General features: G+C 43.8%; 1 protein-coding gene across 1 annotated transcript; it reads left to right on the top strand.

Moving 5' to 3' along the window:
- Positions 1–294: 294 nt before the first annotated feature.
- Positions 295–14,041, top strand: RPP21 (ribonuclease P/MRP subunit p21). The gene is given in 7 exon segments (XM_070936718.1): positions 295–435; positions 4,019–4,067; positions 5,956–6,056; positions 7,516–7,598; positions 9,330–9,476; positions 12,892–12,968; positions 12,970–14,041. Coding segments are annotated over 6 exon segments (504 nt in total). The 5' UTR covers positions 295–435; position 4,019; the 3' UTR covers positions 13,018–14,041.
- The last annotated feature ends 1,028 nt before the right edge of the window (positions 14,042–15,069 follow it).

Raw genomic sequence — 15,069 nt, 5'->3', positions numbered from 1 at the left:
TTCCCAGAAGCCTTTGTGCCACGGACCCGGGAAAAAAATGCACCGCGGTAGCTTCGTTTTGCTAAGAGCGACGGACTCGGAGAGGCTCTTTGCGCGGAATTAGGAAGCCGGTTTAAATGGTACCTTAATCAGTTGGACCAATGCAATCACAGCGCTTGAGCTTCAGCCGAGAAGGGTAAAGACGGATGTGGGTCATCAAAGGCTAAGCCCAAGAAGGAATATTAATAATAGGCTTGTATCCTGTCTACTTTCTTTATTTATTTTATGGAGTACGCAGGAATGCAGAGCTTTCCTTATTAGGGTTTTACTTCGTTTTGTTTCTGTAACTAATCAGGCTCCTTTCTTTTTCCACGGTCAAGAGTTCATCCTCTGCCTACTAAAAGAGTGCACTTGAGCAAGAAAAAGAAGACGAAAGCTAGTCTCCAGATCGCACAGGTGAGTGAATGGAAATGGATTGGTCCGAATTCGTAGCCTTTTGCTACCCATGAAATTGCACGTTACCTATAGGGCTATGGAGAAAACTGGCATTGGGATGGATGCAAATATTCATAAGAAGGGTCAAAACAGTATTATGAAAAAAGTCTATAGGTGGGAAGACACGCCAACATGTTCTTGCACATCTAAGATCCCTTTAGGAGAACCGAGTTGCATTGTAGCAACATCTCTATTTTATTATTATTTTTTTTATCCTGCCACCTCTCTCCAAAATTAATGAAATTAATGGGTTGCAACAATTCAGTGGGGGAGGGGAATGTAGCATCCTTTAATTTTGCTATTCCAAATCTAGGGAAGTGGGGAAGTGAGAGAAACAATGCGATGTGATGTTTCTCATGCTGGCTGGGGCAATTGTGAGAGTTGAAATCCGCACATCTTAAAGTTGCTGAGGTTGGATGTCACTCATGTTTCTGACATGTATAACATTGCTGGAGGTGTTGCACTTCTTAGAAATATGTTTCAAAGTGCAGTTTGAATTGCTGGTGCTACCTTTAAAGCTCTACATGAGGGGTCCCCAACCCCCGGGCCATGACCTGGTACCAGGTTAGGTACCAACCCTGTTGGGAACTAGGCCACGCAAATGGCTGGCAAGCAGACAAAGCTACATTTGCACAAATGGAGCTTCGTGCACAAGCATGCCACTTGCAAAGAACCATCTCCTACCCTCCCCCCCCCCCTGTTCTGCCCCAGCTACGGACCCGAAAGAACGCAGCACACACAAAGTCTGTACAAACCTTAGTTTACTAAATTAAATCAGTCTTTTTCAAATAAAGGCTGTTAATTAACTTTCTTAACAGCCTACAAGAATCCAAAGAATAAATAATCATAATCTTACTGTGGTTGGCAGAAAGCCCAGAAGCAATTTGCAGAGAACTAAGATCAGGACGCGAAGGAGAGTGAACGAAGTTGTTTCCTGCAAATTGCCTCAGTCATTGTCCTTCCTTAAATAGGCTAAGGGAGTGGCCAATTAGCCCCAAGCCTTACTCTCGAGAAGACCTCCTCCTGAGGAACCACTCCTGCCTTTTGGCAGCTCTGCGCGCCCGTGCATCGAGAAGAGGCTCCTCCTCTTCTTCCTCTTCACTTATGGGAGCTTCTGGAGGTTCTGAAGGCCCTGGCTGAATCCCCGCCTTAGGCACCACATCTTCTCCAGCCTCCTCATTGTCTGACTCGAGTGCCAGCTGCACAGGTTGCTGGCACAGCACCACACCAGCCTCCTCGCTGTCGGAATCAGCTACTAGCTGCACAGGCTGCTGACAGGCCACAACACACACACACACACACACACACACACACACACACACACACCGCTGCTGCCACCACTATCACCAGTGCATAGAGCTGGGAAGGTTAGGGATCGCTGCCCTACATGGTATCAAAACGACTTAAGATTTTTCTAAACAGATCTATCAATCAATTATAGAGTCATAGGGCTGGAAGGGACCTTGGAGGTCTTCTAGTCCAACTTTCTGCCTCCAAGGCAGGATTCCTTATTCCATCCTGGACAAATGGTGATCCAATCTTTTCTTGAGAACCTCTAACAATGGAGCACCCACAACTCCAGGAAGCAAGCTATGCCACTAACTAATTATTCTCACTGTCGGGAAATTTCTCCTTAGTTCCAAGTTGGATCTCTCTCTGACAAGCTTCCACCCATTGCTTCTTGGATGCTTTGGAGAATAAATCTACCCCAGAGGTGAAATCCAGCAGGTTTTGACAGGTTCTGAAGAACCGGTAGCGGAAATTTTGAGTAGTTCAGAAAATACCACCTCTGGCTGGCCCCAGAGTGGGGAGGGAATGGGGATTTGCAATATCCTTCCCCTGGAGTGGGATGGCATTGGAGATTTTGCAGTATCCTTCCCCTGTCATGCCCACCAAGCCACACCACGCCCACCAAGCCACACCCACAGAAACGGTAGTAAAAAAATTTGGATTTCACCACTGATCTACCCCCTCTTCCCTGTGAACCATGCTTCAAGACAGCTATCATATTACTCTAAGCCTTCTTTTCATTAAGCTAAACATACCTAGTTCCTTAGGTGTGCATCATATGGTTTAGTCTCCATTGTCATCTTTGCTGCTCTTCTCTGCATTCTTTCTAGGGCCTTAGTATCTTTTTTGTATTGTGATGACCAGAATTGGATGCAATGTAGCCACATTAGTGCAGAATAGAGTGGTAGTATCATTTCTTGTGATCTTGATGTTATCCCTCTTTTGATTTATCCTAGGACTGCATTGGCTCTTTTGGCAGCTGCAGGACACTAGTGGCTCATATTTTAGTGATGGTCCACCAGGACAGCTAAATCCTTTTCACAGGCACTATTTTTTTTTTTTTTGCTTTAATTTATATGCCGCCCTTCTCCGGAGACTCAGGGCGGCTTACAATGTGTTAAGCAATAGCCTTCATACTTTTGTATATTTATACAAAGTCAGCTTATTGCTCCACACAATCTAGGTCCTCATTTTACCTACCTTTGAAAGGATGGAAGGCTGAGTCAACCTTGAGCCTGGTGAGATTTGAACTTGCAGTAATTGAAGCAGCAGATGCTAATAACAGTGCTTTAGTCCACTGTACTACCAAGCCACTGTACTACGAAGCCATGCACTGCCTATTCTATTCCTGTGCATTTGGTTTTTCCTGCCTAAGTGTAGGACCTTCCTTTTATCACCACTGAACATTGGATAGGGTCCAATGCTGAAGTCTGGCAAGATCCTTCTGAATTTTGAATGTATCTTCCAGAGTGTTAGCAATTCCTTCCAGCTTTTTGTCATCTGCAAACCTGATGAACTCCTCTTCTATCCTGTCATCTAGATTTTTTATGAAAATGTTGAAGAGCAACAGGTGTCTCTTTCTCTCTCTCTCTCTCTCTATATATATATATGTATGTATGTATGTATGTATGTATGTATGTATATGTATATGTATATGTATATCTATCTATCTATCTATCTATCTATCTATCTATCTATCTATCTATCTATCTATCTATCTATCTATCTGGCTCCCCTCCTAAAGAAGAGTTTGAGACAAGACTGACCCCTTCTCTCATGGAAACTAGTAAAATTTGGACTTATCTCGAAGGACTTTGGGATCAATGACACCAAAATGAATTTGTAATACTGTAATGTATGGTATTAATATAATTTTGTATTTGTTACTATTGCCTTATTTGTATTATATTCTGTAATTGCATAGAGTCTGTAAAGGACTAAGATGGGGATAAATCTCAGAAATAAATAAAGAAAATTGTCAAATCCAGATAGCCACATGGTAGCATATACAAAGCTTTGAAATGTTTGACACTTGGAATCCTTTGATCACTTAATGGTTATCTAAAGTTTTACTAGATCAAAAAGATCAGGGCCTCTGATATTATGATATCCCTCAAACTCTTAAGAATCCAATCCATATAAGCAAAACTTTAAAAAAAAAATTACTGTTGTTCATAGCCCTTTTTTGCATGCTGTCAGTTGTTTTGTCACTTAAATAATTTAAGATATCTTTATCACTTCATTGTTTTACCAGAATGATAAAGGACAAAGAAGCCTTTCAGAGACTGAATTTCCTCTATCAGGTGAGAAAAATTTCCCGACATAGGAATTAATTTCATTAGGCTGTTTAAAATGGGGATTGTAATGGGAAGTGACCCTTAGCTATGCCTCAGTTTCCAGTTTGCTCACAAACGCATGTGAAATTCATGTTTTTCTCTTGGGTACAATCAGAAAGACAAGTCCTTTAAAAGCAATGTAGAGGCAGCATGCACAGCATGGTTTCTGGAATTTTTTCCAACCCCTTTCCCAACAGCTCTTATATAGGAGGCATCTATTTTTTTTCCTGTATTGCACATGTATGTGTGCATGTCCATGTTCCTACTCTTCCCACGAGTAGGAATGTACCACATTCCTACTCGTGGAATGTGGTACATCTACATGTGTTTGTATGGGTGCATATTCTCCCCAGAGTTAAATCAGGGCAGGTACCTATGTAAGTAAATGTGCATTGGTTGCTTGGGTTCTCTGTATGTTCCTGCTGAATGCTATATATGTGAACTAGGAAGCACAGAGTGGGCTGCATATATATATCCGGCTTGATCACATGACCAAGAGGGAGGAGGGGTTAAGAATGGAGCAGTTGGCAGAATTCTGTAGGATTGAAGTGCATTGTATTTTTTTCTTCTGGATTCTTCACAATCCTAAATTTGTTTTTCAACTTGTCCCTTCTCCCATCCCACGACAAATTTGATCCTATTTTCACATAATGATCCTTGAAGATGTGTGGACTTCCAACTCCCAGAATTTTCCAGCCAATAAACCAGGGCATTCTTGTAAGATCCAGATAGCCCTATAAGCAATCAAGAGCCTTGGTAGTACAGTGGTCTAAGGCAGTGGTCCCCAACCCCCGGTCCGCGGACCGGTGCCGGGCCGTGAAGTACCTGGCACCGGGCCGCGCAGCGGCCGGGGGACAGGAACGCTTCAGCACAAAGGCTCCTGGGCCGTGCGCAATGGGCCTGCGCAAAGGCTCAGGCTCCTGGGCCGTGCGCAATGGGCCTGCGCAAAGGCTCCTGGGCCGTGGCCCCACCCCTGCGCGCGCTCAGCGGGCCGCGGCCCCTCCCCTGCGCGCGCTCAGCGGGCCGCGGCCCCACCCCTGCGCGCGCTCAGCGGGCCGCGGCCCCACCCCTGCGCGCGCTCAGCGGGCCGCGGCGATAAAAAGGTTGGGGACCACTGGTCTAAGGCACCCTGTTATTAAGCTGGTTATTAAGACCAGCTGCCTGCAATTACTGCAGGTTCGAATCTCGCCAAGGCTCAAGGTTGACTCAGCCTTCCATCCTTTCTAAGGTAGGTAAATTGAGGACCCAGTTGTGGGGGCAATAAGCTGACTTTGTATAAATATACAAAAGTATGAAAGCTATTGCTTAGCGCATTGTAAGCCGCCCTGAGTCTCCGGAGAAGGGCGGCATATAAATCAAATTAAAAAAAAAAAATCACCAAAAGGATGTACCTCATCCTGACTTGCTTTGGAAAGCAATCAACTAGGGGGCTCATTTGATTTTCAAGGAAGATTGCCCACAATACAAAAGTCATAATGGGGAAATAATGAATGTCACCCTTCCCAAAGTGGGAATCACCAAGGATGAGCCTCATGCCCAAGTAGTGAAAATCAATGAAGACTTTCTCACAAAGACATAGTCTTTCAGGATCTGGCCAATCAATGTCTTGTAGTAAAATAAGACACCTCCTTTAGTGGTCACATTATGCTACCAGAGGTCTGACATCTGACCCAAGAAAATTAAAATAGCTTTTAAGATGCGCTAAGATTCTTTACATGTTTTACAACCAAGGCCTTAATAGGATCAGGATGATTCTCCACAAGATCCCTTTGCTATGAGGCAACTGGACTGTGTAGGATGCCTTTAGCCTGGATATCTCTGGGAGGCGATAAGAACATTTCTCTTTCTTACACAGGCCGCGCATTGTGTGCTCGCCCAAAACCCAAATAACCAAGAGTTGGCTCGTTTCTATTGTCACACTCAAAACAATATCAGCCGGCGGCTCGTCTTGAGACAGTGAGTAGCCATCATTTGTGGGAGACGATTATAAGCAGGGTATAAATTCTAGGATAAAGATACTGTTTCCAGTCCAGTAATAAATGGAACATTTTCTATTCCCATTTTTGAACCTATTTTCTCCCTTAAAAATCTACTTGTAATCTGACATGGATTATTAATGCTTTATTTATTCTCGTTTTCTTTATGGGGAACAATTTTGTAATTATTAACAATGCATTCATATTTAGGAGTGAGACTGGAGTTGGTGAGACTTCAATAAATAGATCTAAGGTTTGTCTGTATTCCATAATTTGCAACCAAAAAAATGCCAGTTTTACTACTATCATACAGATAAATTCATGGCTGCCTTGAGATTTCAATCAATTTTTGGCACATGATACAGTTTTTGCTCTTAATTGCTCCAATATAGAAATCACATTGCTTTAGCCCTTTCTCACAACTCCTCTTCTTTTACTGTTTTCTAAATTTGGCATTATGGGTCAAAACTGATATTGATGATATTGAGCTTGGTCAGGGGTCGGCAACCTTAAACACTCAAAGAGCCACAAAGGTCCTAACCGGAAGCCCCCCATTCAATTCGAGAGCCGACCGGAAGTCCGGTTCACCACCACCACCACCACCACTACCACCATAGATTCTCCTCCTAGCGCGGCATCCTTTTTCCTCTGCCGACGGGAAGTCTGGTTCCCCCACCACCATAGAGTCTCCTCCTAGCATGGCGTCCTTTTTCCTCTACCTGTCCTAACCGAAAGCCCTATCAATTGTGAAGCTGACTGGTGACAAGGAGCTGCAGCAGAGGGATGAAAGAGCCACATGAGGCTCCAGAGCCACGGGTTGCTGACTCCTGAGCTTGGTATTTCCCAACCTGGCAACTTTAGGGTGTTTGGACTTCAACTCCCAGAGTTCCCTAGCCTGCAGGAGGAACTGAACTCTATACCTCTTAAAATTGATGAGGTTGGCAAACAATGGTTTAGAAGAGCTGGGTGGTTTTTGGTTGATATCTCACTTTGGCCACAAACTGAGCGATTCTGTTGATACCTCTCATTATAGCACAACTTTGCTAACCCAAATGTTACATTTGGCTAGGTTCATGTATTGCAGTGAGCCACAAGGAAACTGACATATCCCATTAAGGCAAAAACTAGATTCTTCCCTAACCAAAACCACATTATAGCTTAGTTTGATATGAACACCCTGTCATCGTGTGGCTGGCTATAAATAGTTTAAGTCAGGGGTCTCCAACCTTGGCAACTTTAAGACTTGTGGACTTCAACTCCCAGAATTCCTCAGCCAGCTAAGCTTGTGGACTTCAGCAAAGCTGGCTGAGGAATTCTGGGAGTTGAAGTCCACAAGTCTTAAAGTTGCCAAGGTTGGAGACCCCTGGCATAGATAGCCTTCAAGTGAACAAGGGTAATTGAGTGCTACAAATTAATTGATTACCTGATTTTGTGTGCAGGGACCCTTCCGTGAAAAGGACCATCTGCAAATCCTGCTTCTCTCTTCTCATTCCTGGAGTCAGCTCAACTGTTCGCCAAAGAAGTCAGTATTACATTATTTTCCTCCGCTTTTGCAGTGTTGCGAGGATGCTCCTTGGTGTTATTCTTGCTCTAAGAACAGAGGTCTTCAAACTTGGCAGCTTTAAGACTTGTGGACTTCAACTCCCAGAATTCTCCAGCCAGCTATGCTATGGCTGGAGAATTCTGGGAGTTGAAGTCCACAAGTCTTAAAGCTGCCAAGTTTGAAGACCTCTGCTCTAGAATCTGATATGGTTAATGCTTCTCCCCGTTGGGGTAAATGGATGCTAGGGTTGAGGTAGAGAAGAGGGACTCGGGGGGGTGGGGGGAGGGTAGAGGGAGGAATGGCTTGCATTTCCCAGTTTGATTTCTCTCTTTTCACCCAGTAACCACAAAGCCACGTCTTCTCCTGTGGCCTCACATTTCAACGCAGCAGCATTATAATGCTGAAAAAGATGGTGGCTGGAAAACCTTCCCATTTTTGCATGTCTTCAAAGCCATTTTTATTTTTATTTCCTTAGCTTTTCTCATTTTTACCGCCCATACTTCATACCTGCAGTAAATCGTTCACATTCTGTTTCTAAGCCACAAAAGGCGTGTCCAACCTTTCGGCTTGTCTGAGCCTCATTGAGGGATGAGGGATTGTCTTGGGCTGCATATAAATTATATAATATCTTAATGTATATAAATTACATATAATGTTAAAAGTTTACGATCTTATGGGGGTCACTGTATTAGCTACCCAGGGCCACATGGGGCCCATAGGCTGCGGATTGTACCTGGCTGTTCTAACACATACTATACTACATCTACATAACACATACTACATCTTTTGATGTAGAATCCATGAAATGAAGTTGCCAAGAAAAGTTAGGGAGCTTTGCTAGTGATTTGATTACAGGCAGTCCTTGACTTACGACTACAATTGAGCCCAAAATTTCTGTTGCTAAGGAAGGCAGTTGTGAGTTTTGCTCAGTTTTACGATCTTCTTTCACACAGCTGTTAAGTGAATTACTGCAGTTGTTAGTTAACACGATTGTTAAGTGGATCTGGCTCCCCCCTTCACTTTGCTTGTCAGAAGTTGGCACAAGGTGATCACATAACCCTGGGACCCTTGCCAAAAATACATGCCAGTTGCCAAATATCTGAATTTTGATCATGTGACCATGGGGGTCACTGCAACGATTATAAGTATGAAAAAACAGTCCTCTTTTTTTCAGTGCCTTTGTAACTTTGAACAGTCACTAAACAAATGGTTGTAAAACAAGGACTACCTGTATGTTTGGGGAATACAGGTAGTCCTCGACTTATGACCACAATTGAGTCCAAAATTTATGTTGCTAAGTGAGAAGTTTGTTAAGTGAGTTTTGCCCCATTTTACAACTTTTCTCGCCACATTTGTTAAGTGAATCGCTGCAGTTGTTAAATTAGTAACATGGTCGTTAAGCGAATCTGGCTTCCCCATTGACTTTGCTTGTCAGAAGGTCGCAAAAGGGGATCACGTGCCCCCGGGACATTGCAACCGTCATAAATGTGAGTCAATGGTCAAGCATCCAAATGTAAATCACGTAACGATGGGGATGCTGCAACGGTCATAAGTGTGAAAAACGGTCCTAAGTCACTTTTTTTGGTGCTGTTGTAACTTCAACCGGTCACTAAGTGAATTGTAAGTCGAGGACTACTCTAGTGGGAAGGGAGGGCAAGTCTTCTGTTCCAGGCTCCTTTAAGTGATCCGTTCTTCCATGTTTCTAACCAGAGCGCCGTCATCAACGTTGGACTGTTGTGCAGTGCCTGAACTGTGGCCTAAGCAAGCGTTTCCTCAGTAACCCTGACTACAAGTTGTGGTCGGAGCAGCCTGAGGCATTGCTGGAGAACCAGACGCCAGCCGGTGCAGGCACCAAAGGTAAACCAATGCTGGGAAGTCTCTGAAAGAGAAGAGCTGCTGGGAATGGAGGAAAATGGTCATCCTTGCTTTGTGCCTGAAGGTCCCTCTTGAGCAGGGGTGTCAAACTCAATGGGCCAGATCTGGCCTGCGGGGTACTTAAATCTGGCCCACAGGGCCTGCCTGGAAATAGCAAAGGACCTCTGGCAGCCAAAACGCCGGCAGGGTGCTGTAGGAGGCCATCCAGGCCAAAAATGGGGTGCGAGAGGGCACATGAGCCCCCCCCCCGGTGCTCCGTTTTGGCTGGCAGGGTGGTGCAGGAAGCATTTGTCCCATCTCTCTCCACCCCCCAAGGTGGGTTCTACTTATCTTTACTACCAGTTCGCAACGGGATCATGCACGCGCGTCACTTCGCTTGTGCGTGTGACTTGCTTCTGTGTATGCACAGATCGCTGATGATGACATCCAGGGCTGTGGGCAGGGCCTCCCACCAGTTTTACTACCGGTTCTTGCGAACCGGTCCGAACCGGGGACAACCCACCACTGCCCCACCCCTACCCCGGATGGCCCATGGAGGACAACTACAATGCTGATCCGGCCCTCGAAAAAAATCCAGTTTGACACCCCTGCTTTTGAGCAACCTTAGTTGCCGCAGAGCTAAACCCACCATCTTAGTTGCAATAGCAAGGGTTGTGGTGACCACAAATTTGAGGTAAATTTGACAGAGGGAAGGCTTTTCAAAATTTATCCTATGTTTGGTGGGGCATCAGAGTGTTCCTCTCTTTATGTGAAATTTATTTTAGGGCCTATTTATTTTCCTTGTTGATTTTCAGCAACTAGGCCTGGAAGGGGGAAAAAAATAGTTTGGTATCATGGTTAAGGCACATGAAAGTGGGAAAATGTGATCTCCAGTCTGGCCTTTGGCCCAACGCCAGCAGGGTGTCCTTGGGCCGGTCATTCTCTCAGCCCTTGGAAGAAGAAGAAAACAAGGGGAAACTACTTCTGAAAAACCTTGCCAGGAGTGAACTGCAAGATCTTGTCTGGTCGCAATGAGTCAACAGTGACTCACACAAAAAAGTGTCAAAGGAACTCAGAAAATAAGTTTAGGGAGGACAAGCAGCTTGATCTTAAGGGGCCCTACTGTTGATTAAGATTACACTGTTCTCTGTTGACTGTGTTTACTAACTCTATTGAATTTTATTTCCTGAAGGGCAGAAATGGAGAAAGCAAGCCAGTTTAATATACAGTACAGGTAGTCCTCGACCTACGACCACAACTGAACCCAAAATTTCTGTTGTTAAGTGAGACATTTGTTAAGTGTGTTTTGTCTCATTTTACGACTTTTCTTGGCTAAGTGAATCGCTGCACTTGATAAATTAGTAATCTGGTTGTTAAGTGAATCTGGCTTCCCCATTGACTTTGCTTATCAGAAGGTCTCAAAAGGAGATCACATGACCTCAGGACATTGCAACCATCATAAATATGAACCAGTTGCTACCTATGTGTCCAAATTTTGATCACACGATCAAGGGGATGCTGCAATATTTTCGTAATTATGAAAAACGGTCATAAGTCACATTTTTCAGTGCTGTTGTAATTTTTTTTTGCATAAAAGTTTTTTATTTTAAAAACAAAAAACAAACAACAAAAAACAGAACATAAAAACATTCATTATTCTATACAATCATAGACAGTATATCGATCGGTGACATTCTTTTGCGCTCCTCCCCTCTTATAATTATCTTTTAACAGCGGCTAGAATTGTATTTGCTAAAAATTGGAAAGGAGAAAAGATACTTATTTATGAAGAAATTATTAACAAAATGATTGAATGTGCTGAAATGAGTAAACTGATCTTTGAAATTAGAGAACAGGAAGATAAACAATATTATTTGATATGGGACTTATTTTATCAATGGACAGACAATAAATCTTGGAGATAACTATGTAATGATTGGAAGTTGATATAAATTAAGTGATATAATTTCTAAAGGAAATGAGCTTGGGACGTCTAGTGATAATTATAACACTGCTGTTGCAATTTTGAATGGTCACTAAATGAACTGTTGTCAGTCAAGGACTACCTGTAAGCCTTAATGGGCCTAGACTAGGAATGGGGGATATCTAGTCCCACTTTAAGCATGGAAACCACCTGGGTGACTTTGGGCCAGACCCTCCTTCCATCTCTCTCTCTCTCTCTCTCTCTCTCTCTCTCTCTCTCTCTCTCTCTCTCTCTCAGCCCCAGGAAGAAGGAACTTGGCAAAAATGTTGCCAAGAAAAATGGGTCCACTCAACCACAGTTGGTTTGAAGGACCATAACAACAATAAAAGCAAGATAGCTGAGATGATTGTGATGATTCATGAATTATGAACATTCATGAGCACTGATATTTGTAAGAGACAGCATTAGAAGATCTTGAAACTGGGTTATAGGAAAATGGCCAAGAGAAGTGATGATGTGATGTTTGAACCTCTAGAGCAGGGGTGGGGAACCATGGCCCTTTTATGACTTGTGGACTTCAACTCCCAGAATTCATAAGCCAGCAAGTCATAAAAGGGTCACGGTTCCCCACCCCTGCTCTAGAGATAGAGACTATTGTCCATGAACTGAAGTGAGATAAATTGGCCTAAACACTCTCTCTCTCTCTCACTCTCTCTCTCTCTCTCTCTCTCTCTCTCTCTCTCCCTCTCCCTCTCCCTCTCCCTCTCCCTCTCCCTCTCCCTCCCTCCCTCTCTCTCTCTCTCTCTCCCTCTCCCTCCCTCTCTCTCTCTCTCTCCCCCTCTCCCTCCCTCCCTCACTCTCTCTCTCCCCCTCTCCCTCGCCCTCCCTCTCTCTCTCTCTCTCTCTCCCCCTCTCCCTCTCCCTCCCTCTCTCTCTCTCTCTCTCTCTCTCCCTCCCTCTCTCTCTCTCGTTTGATTTTGAATCCCAAATACTCAGAACAGTGTTAAACGTGTTTGAGTAGCTAAGCAAAGAATAAAATTCTGGGTCGATTAAAATAAAATAGGTGAAGACTGGCCAAAAGGGGTGAAACTAAGGACAAACTGTGGGTGCTTCCAGATGGGAGAGGTTAAGCCACAAAAAAAAAAAAAAAAAAAAAATGAGATGAGGAACCAGAATTCCTATTCCTGCATCAAAGTTGTAATATTTCTAGGCAGCATAAATGGCATTCAGCCATCCTGTATTATCCATAAAGTCCTGTCAAAAGAACATAATTGTGCTGTAAACAAGTCCTAGAATGGATCTAGGGTCTGTGGTTCCTTATTCTAGATTAGCCAGGGAAATGATTTGAGTTGGAACTGGGAGGAAGGAGAGGAATTGCAAAAAATAAAGAGAAGGGACAATTTGCATAGAATTGGGGCAAGAAAAGGGCAGGTAACTGTTTAGCAGCTGGCATCCACAGACTTGCCTTGAAACCTTCTTATGTCCGATTTTTAGGCCAGACCTCCAATGCAGCACAAGAGTCACACAAGGCCTCCCAAATGGGAAAGGCAACAGTCCTGAGTTCCAGTCCGTGCAGCCGCCTTGCCTCTGAGGAAATCACAGCAGGCACCCAATCAGTAGCAGCAAAGAGTGGGAAGTGACATCTGCCTTGGGATTATTCCATTTCCAGGCAGGCAAGTGGCTATAGCCCAGACACGAATCCCCGGCCTTGGATGGAAGAAGCCAGCAAGATGACGTTCAGTACAGAGAAAGTCGAAAAATATACTTTCCAAAAGTTCAAATTGCTACTTGAAGAACTTCAATGAGTTGGTGGTCTTAATTTTAGGATAAAGTTGGCATTTTTGCTAATCTAATCTCTTGGTTGTTTTATGGGTTTTTTAAAGCTTTAATATGACTGTTTTTAACATGTTAATGGTTTCATATTTTTTGCTGTACAGTGCTGAAGTTGCTTCTGGCAAGATGGGCAGCCATGCATAATTTAATAAAGAAATATACACTGTAAAATTAGAGCCAGGGTGTCAAACTCAAGGCCTGGGGGCCAGATCCAGCGAAGGGTTGGCCCATGGTGCCTCTGACAGCAAAAACAGAGTTCGGAAGGGCCGCATGTGGGTCCTTCGAAGCTCCATTTTCGCTGGCAGAGGGTTGTAGGAAGCCGTCGCAGCTGAAAACTGAGCTCAGGAGCCCATTTTCTCTGGCAGAGCGCTCGGGCCACCACAGGCGATCCCGACATGAGTGATGTCGAGTTGGCCACTTCTCCCCTGGCTATACCCACTCTGGCCCCCCAAAGTCAAACACAACCCTACGCGGCCCTCAATGAAATTTGAGTTTGACACCCCTGAACTAAAGAAACAGAGGAGCAGCCCACCCCACGCTCTAGTCTTGAACATTTCTTCAGTATAGCTTATTTGTGTTTTATTTATTTATTTGTTAAATGTATTTGCCGCCTGTTTCACTATTCTACCATCGCCGTCTAAGAATGTGCCCCCTTTTCCATCTCTGTGACCAGAGGAATGCCTCTTTTCCAATACTGCCAGTCCTAACTTCAGTTTCTGCCACTCTTTAGCTAGGTGCACCTCAGATCTGAAGCACTGCTGGTGTTCCTATCAGAAGAATTTAATGAAAAGGTGACAAAGGAAAGAAAGTTTCAATCTCATTATCACTTTTGTGTACCAGATAAATACTGGAAACTGGAAGTAAATTTGTTTTTAAAACACATGTACAGTACTTGCATTGTGCTTTCTAACAAGTTGGCTCAATTTATCTTTCTTTTCTGCTTAGGGGAAGTGCTTTAAAAGTGCTTTAAAAACGTATATACCTTTAAACCAAAGTATGGGACTGTCAGCCCTTCAAGGTCAGGAAAGAACAATTATTGGAATTCTACTTTTGTTGTCAGGTATTTGAATACCTGCCAGTTTCACGTTGCAGCCACTTCTTCTGCCATACAGAACCAATGTGGGGTTATTCTGAGTTTCTTTTATTTCTCTCCTTTTCCAAGGCTGAGGTGACGCATACTTTTATCTGCTAAAGGTTTTTGTCTGGTATTCCTTTGTCAATGTTATCTCTGCCGTAGAAACATGGAACAATTTTATTGACTTGAAGTAGATAGATATGGATATCCAGGAAGACTTCTTTCTTTGGATACAAAGCCAATAAATGAAATGTGATCGGCCAGGGTGTTGGGAGAAGTCAAGTCTGAATTTTGAAGTTTCTCAACCATTTTGGTTCTGTCTTCATTTATAATACAGCACAGCATATAATGTTATTGTATTATATGTACCTCTACAGCCTTCAATGGAAAGTCCTTTTCCTTTTTGAATTTATTTGGCATCAACATGGCCTCATGTCAGTGGTGAAATCCAAATTTTTTTACTACCGGTTCTGTGGGTGTGGCTTGGTGGGCGTGGTGTGACTTGGTGGGCATAGCAGGGGAAGGATACTGCAAAATTCCCATTCCCTCCCCACTCCTGGGGGAAGGATATTGCCAAATCTCCATTCCCACCCCACTCTGGGGCCAGCCAGAGGTGGTATTTGTCAGTTCTCCGAACTGCTCAAAATTTCCGCTACCGGTTCTCCAGAACCTGCTGGATTTCACCCAATGGTGGGATTCAAGTAATTTAACAACCAGTTCTCTGCCCTAATGATTTCTTCCAACAACCAGTTTGCCAAACTGCT

Source organism: Pituophis catenifer, unplaced genomic scaffold (genome assembly GCF_029215685.1).
Source record: "Pituophis catenifer annectens isolate HBS135680 unplaced genomic scaffold, rPitCat1.0.hap2 SCAF_2, whole genome shotgun sequence".
In the NCBI taxonomy this organism is placed as follows: domain Eukaryota; kingdom Metazoa; phylum Chordata; class Lepidosauria; order Squamata; family Colubridae; genus Pituophis; species Pituophis catenifer.
The sequence above is the reverse complement of the archived record's forward strand: the minus strand, read 5'-3'. Positions and strand labels throughout refer to the sequence as shown.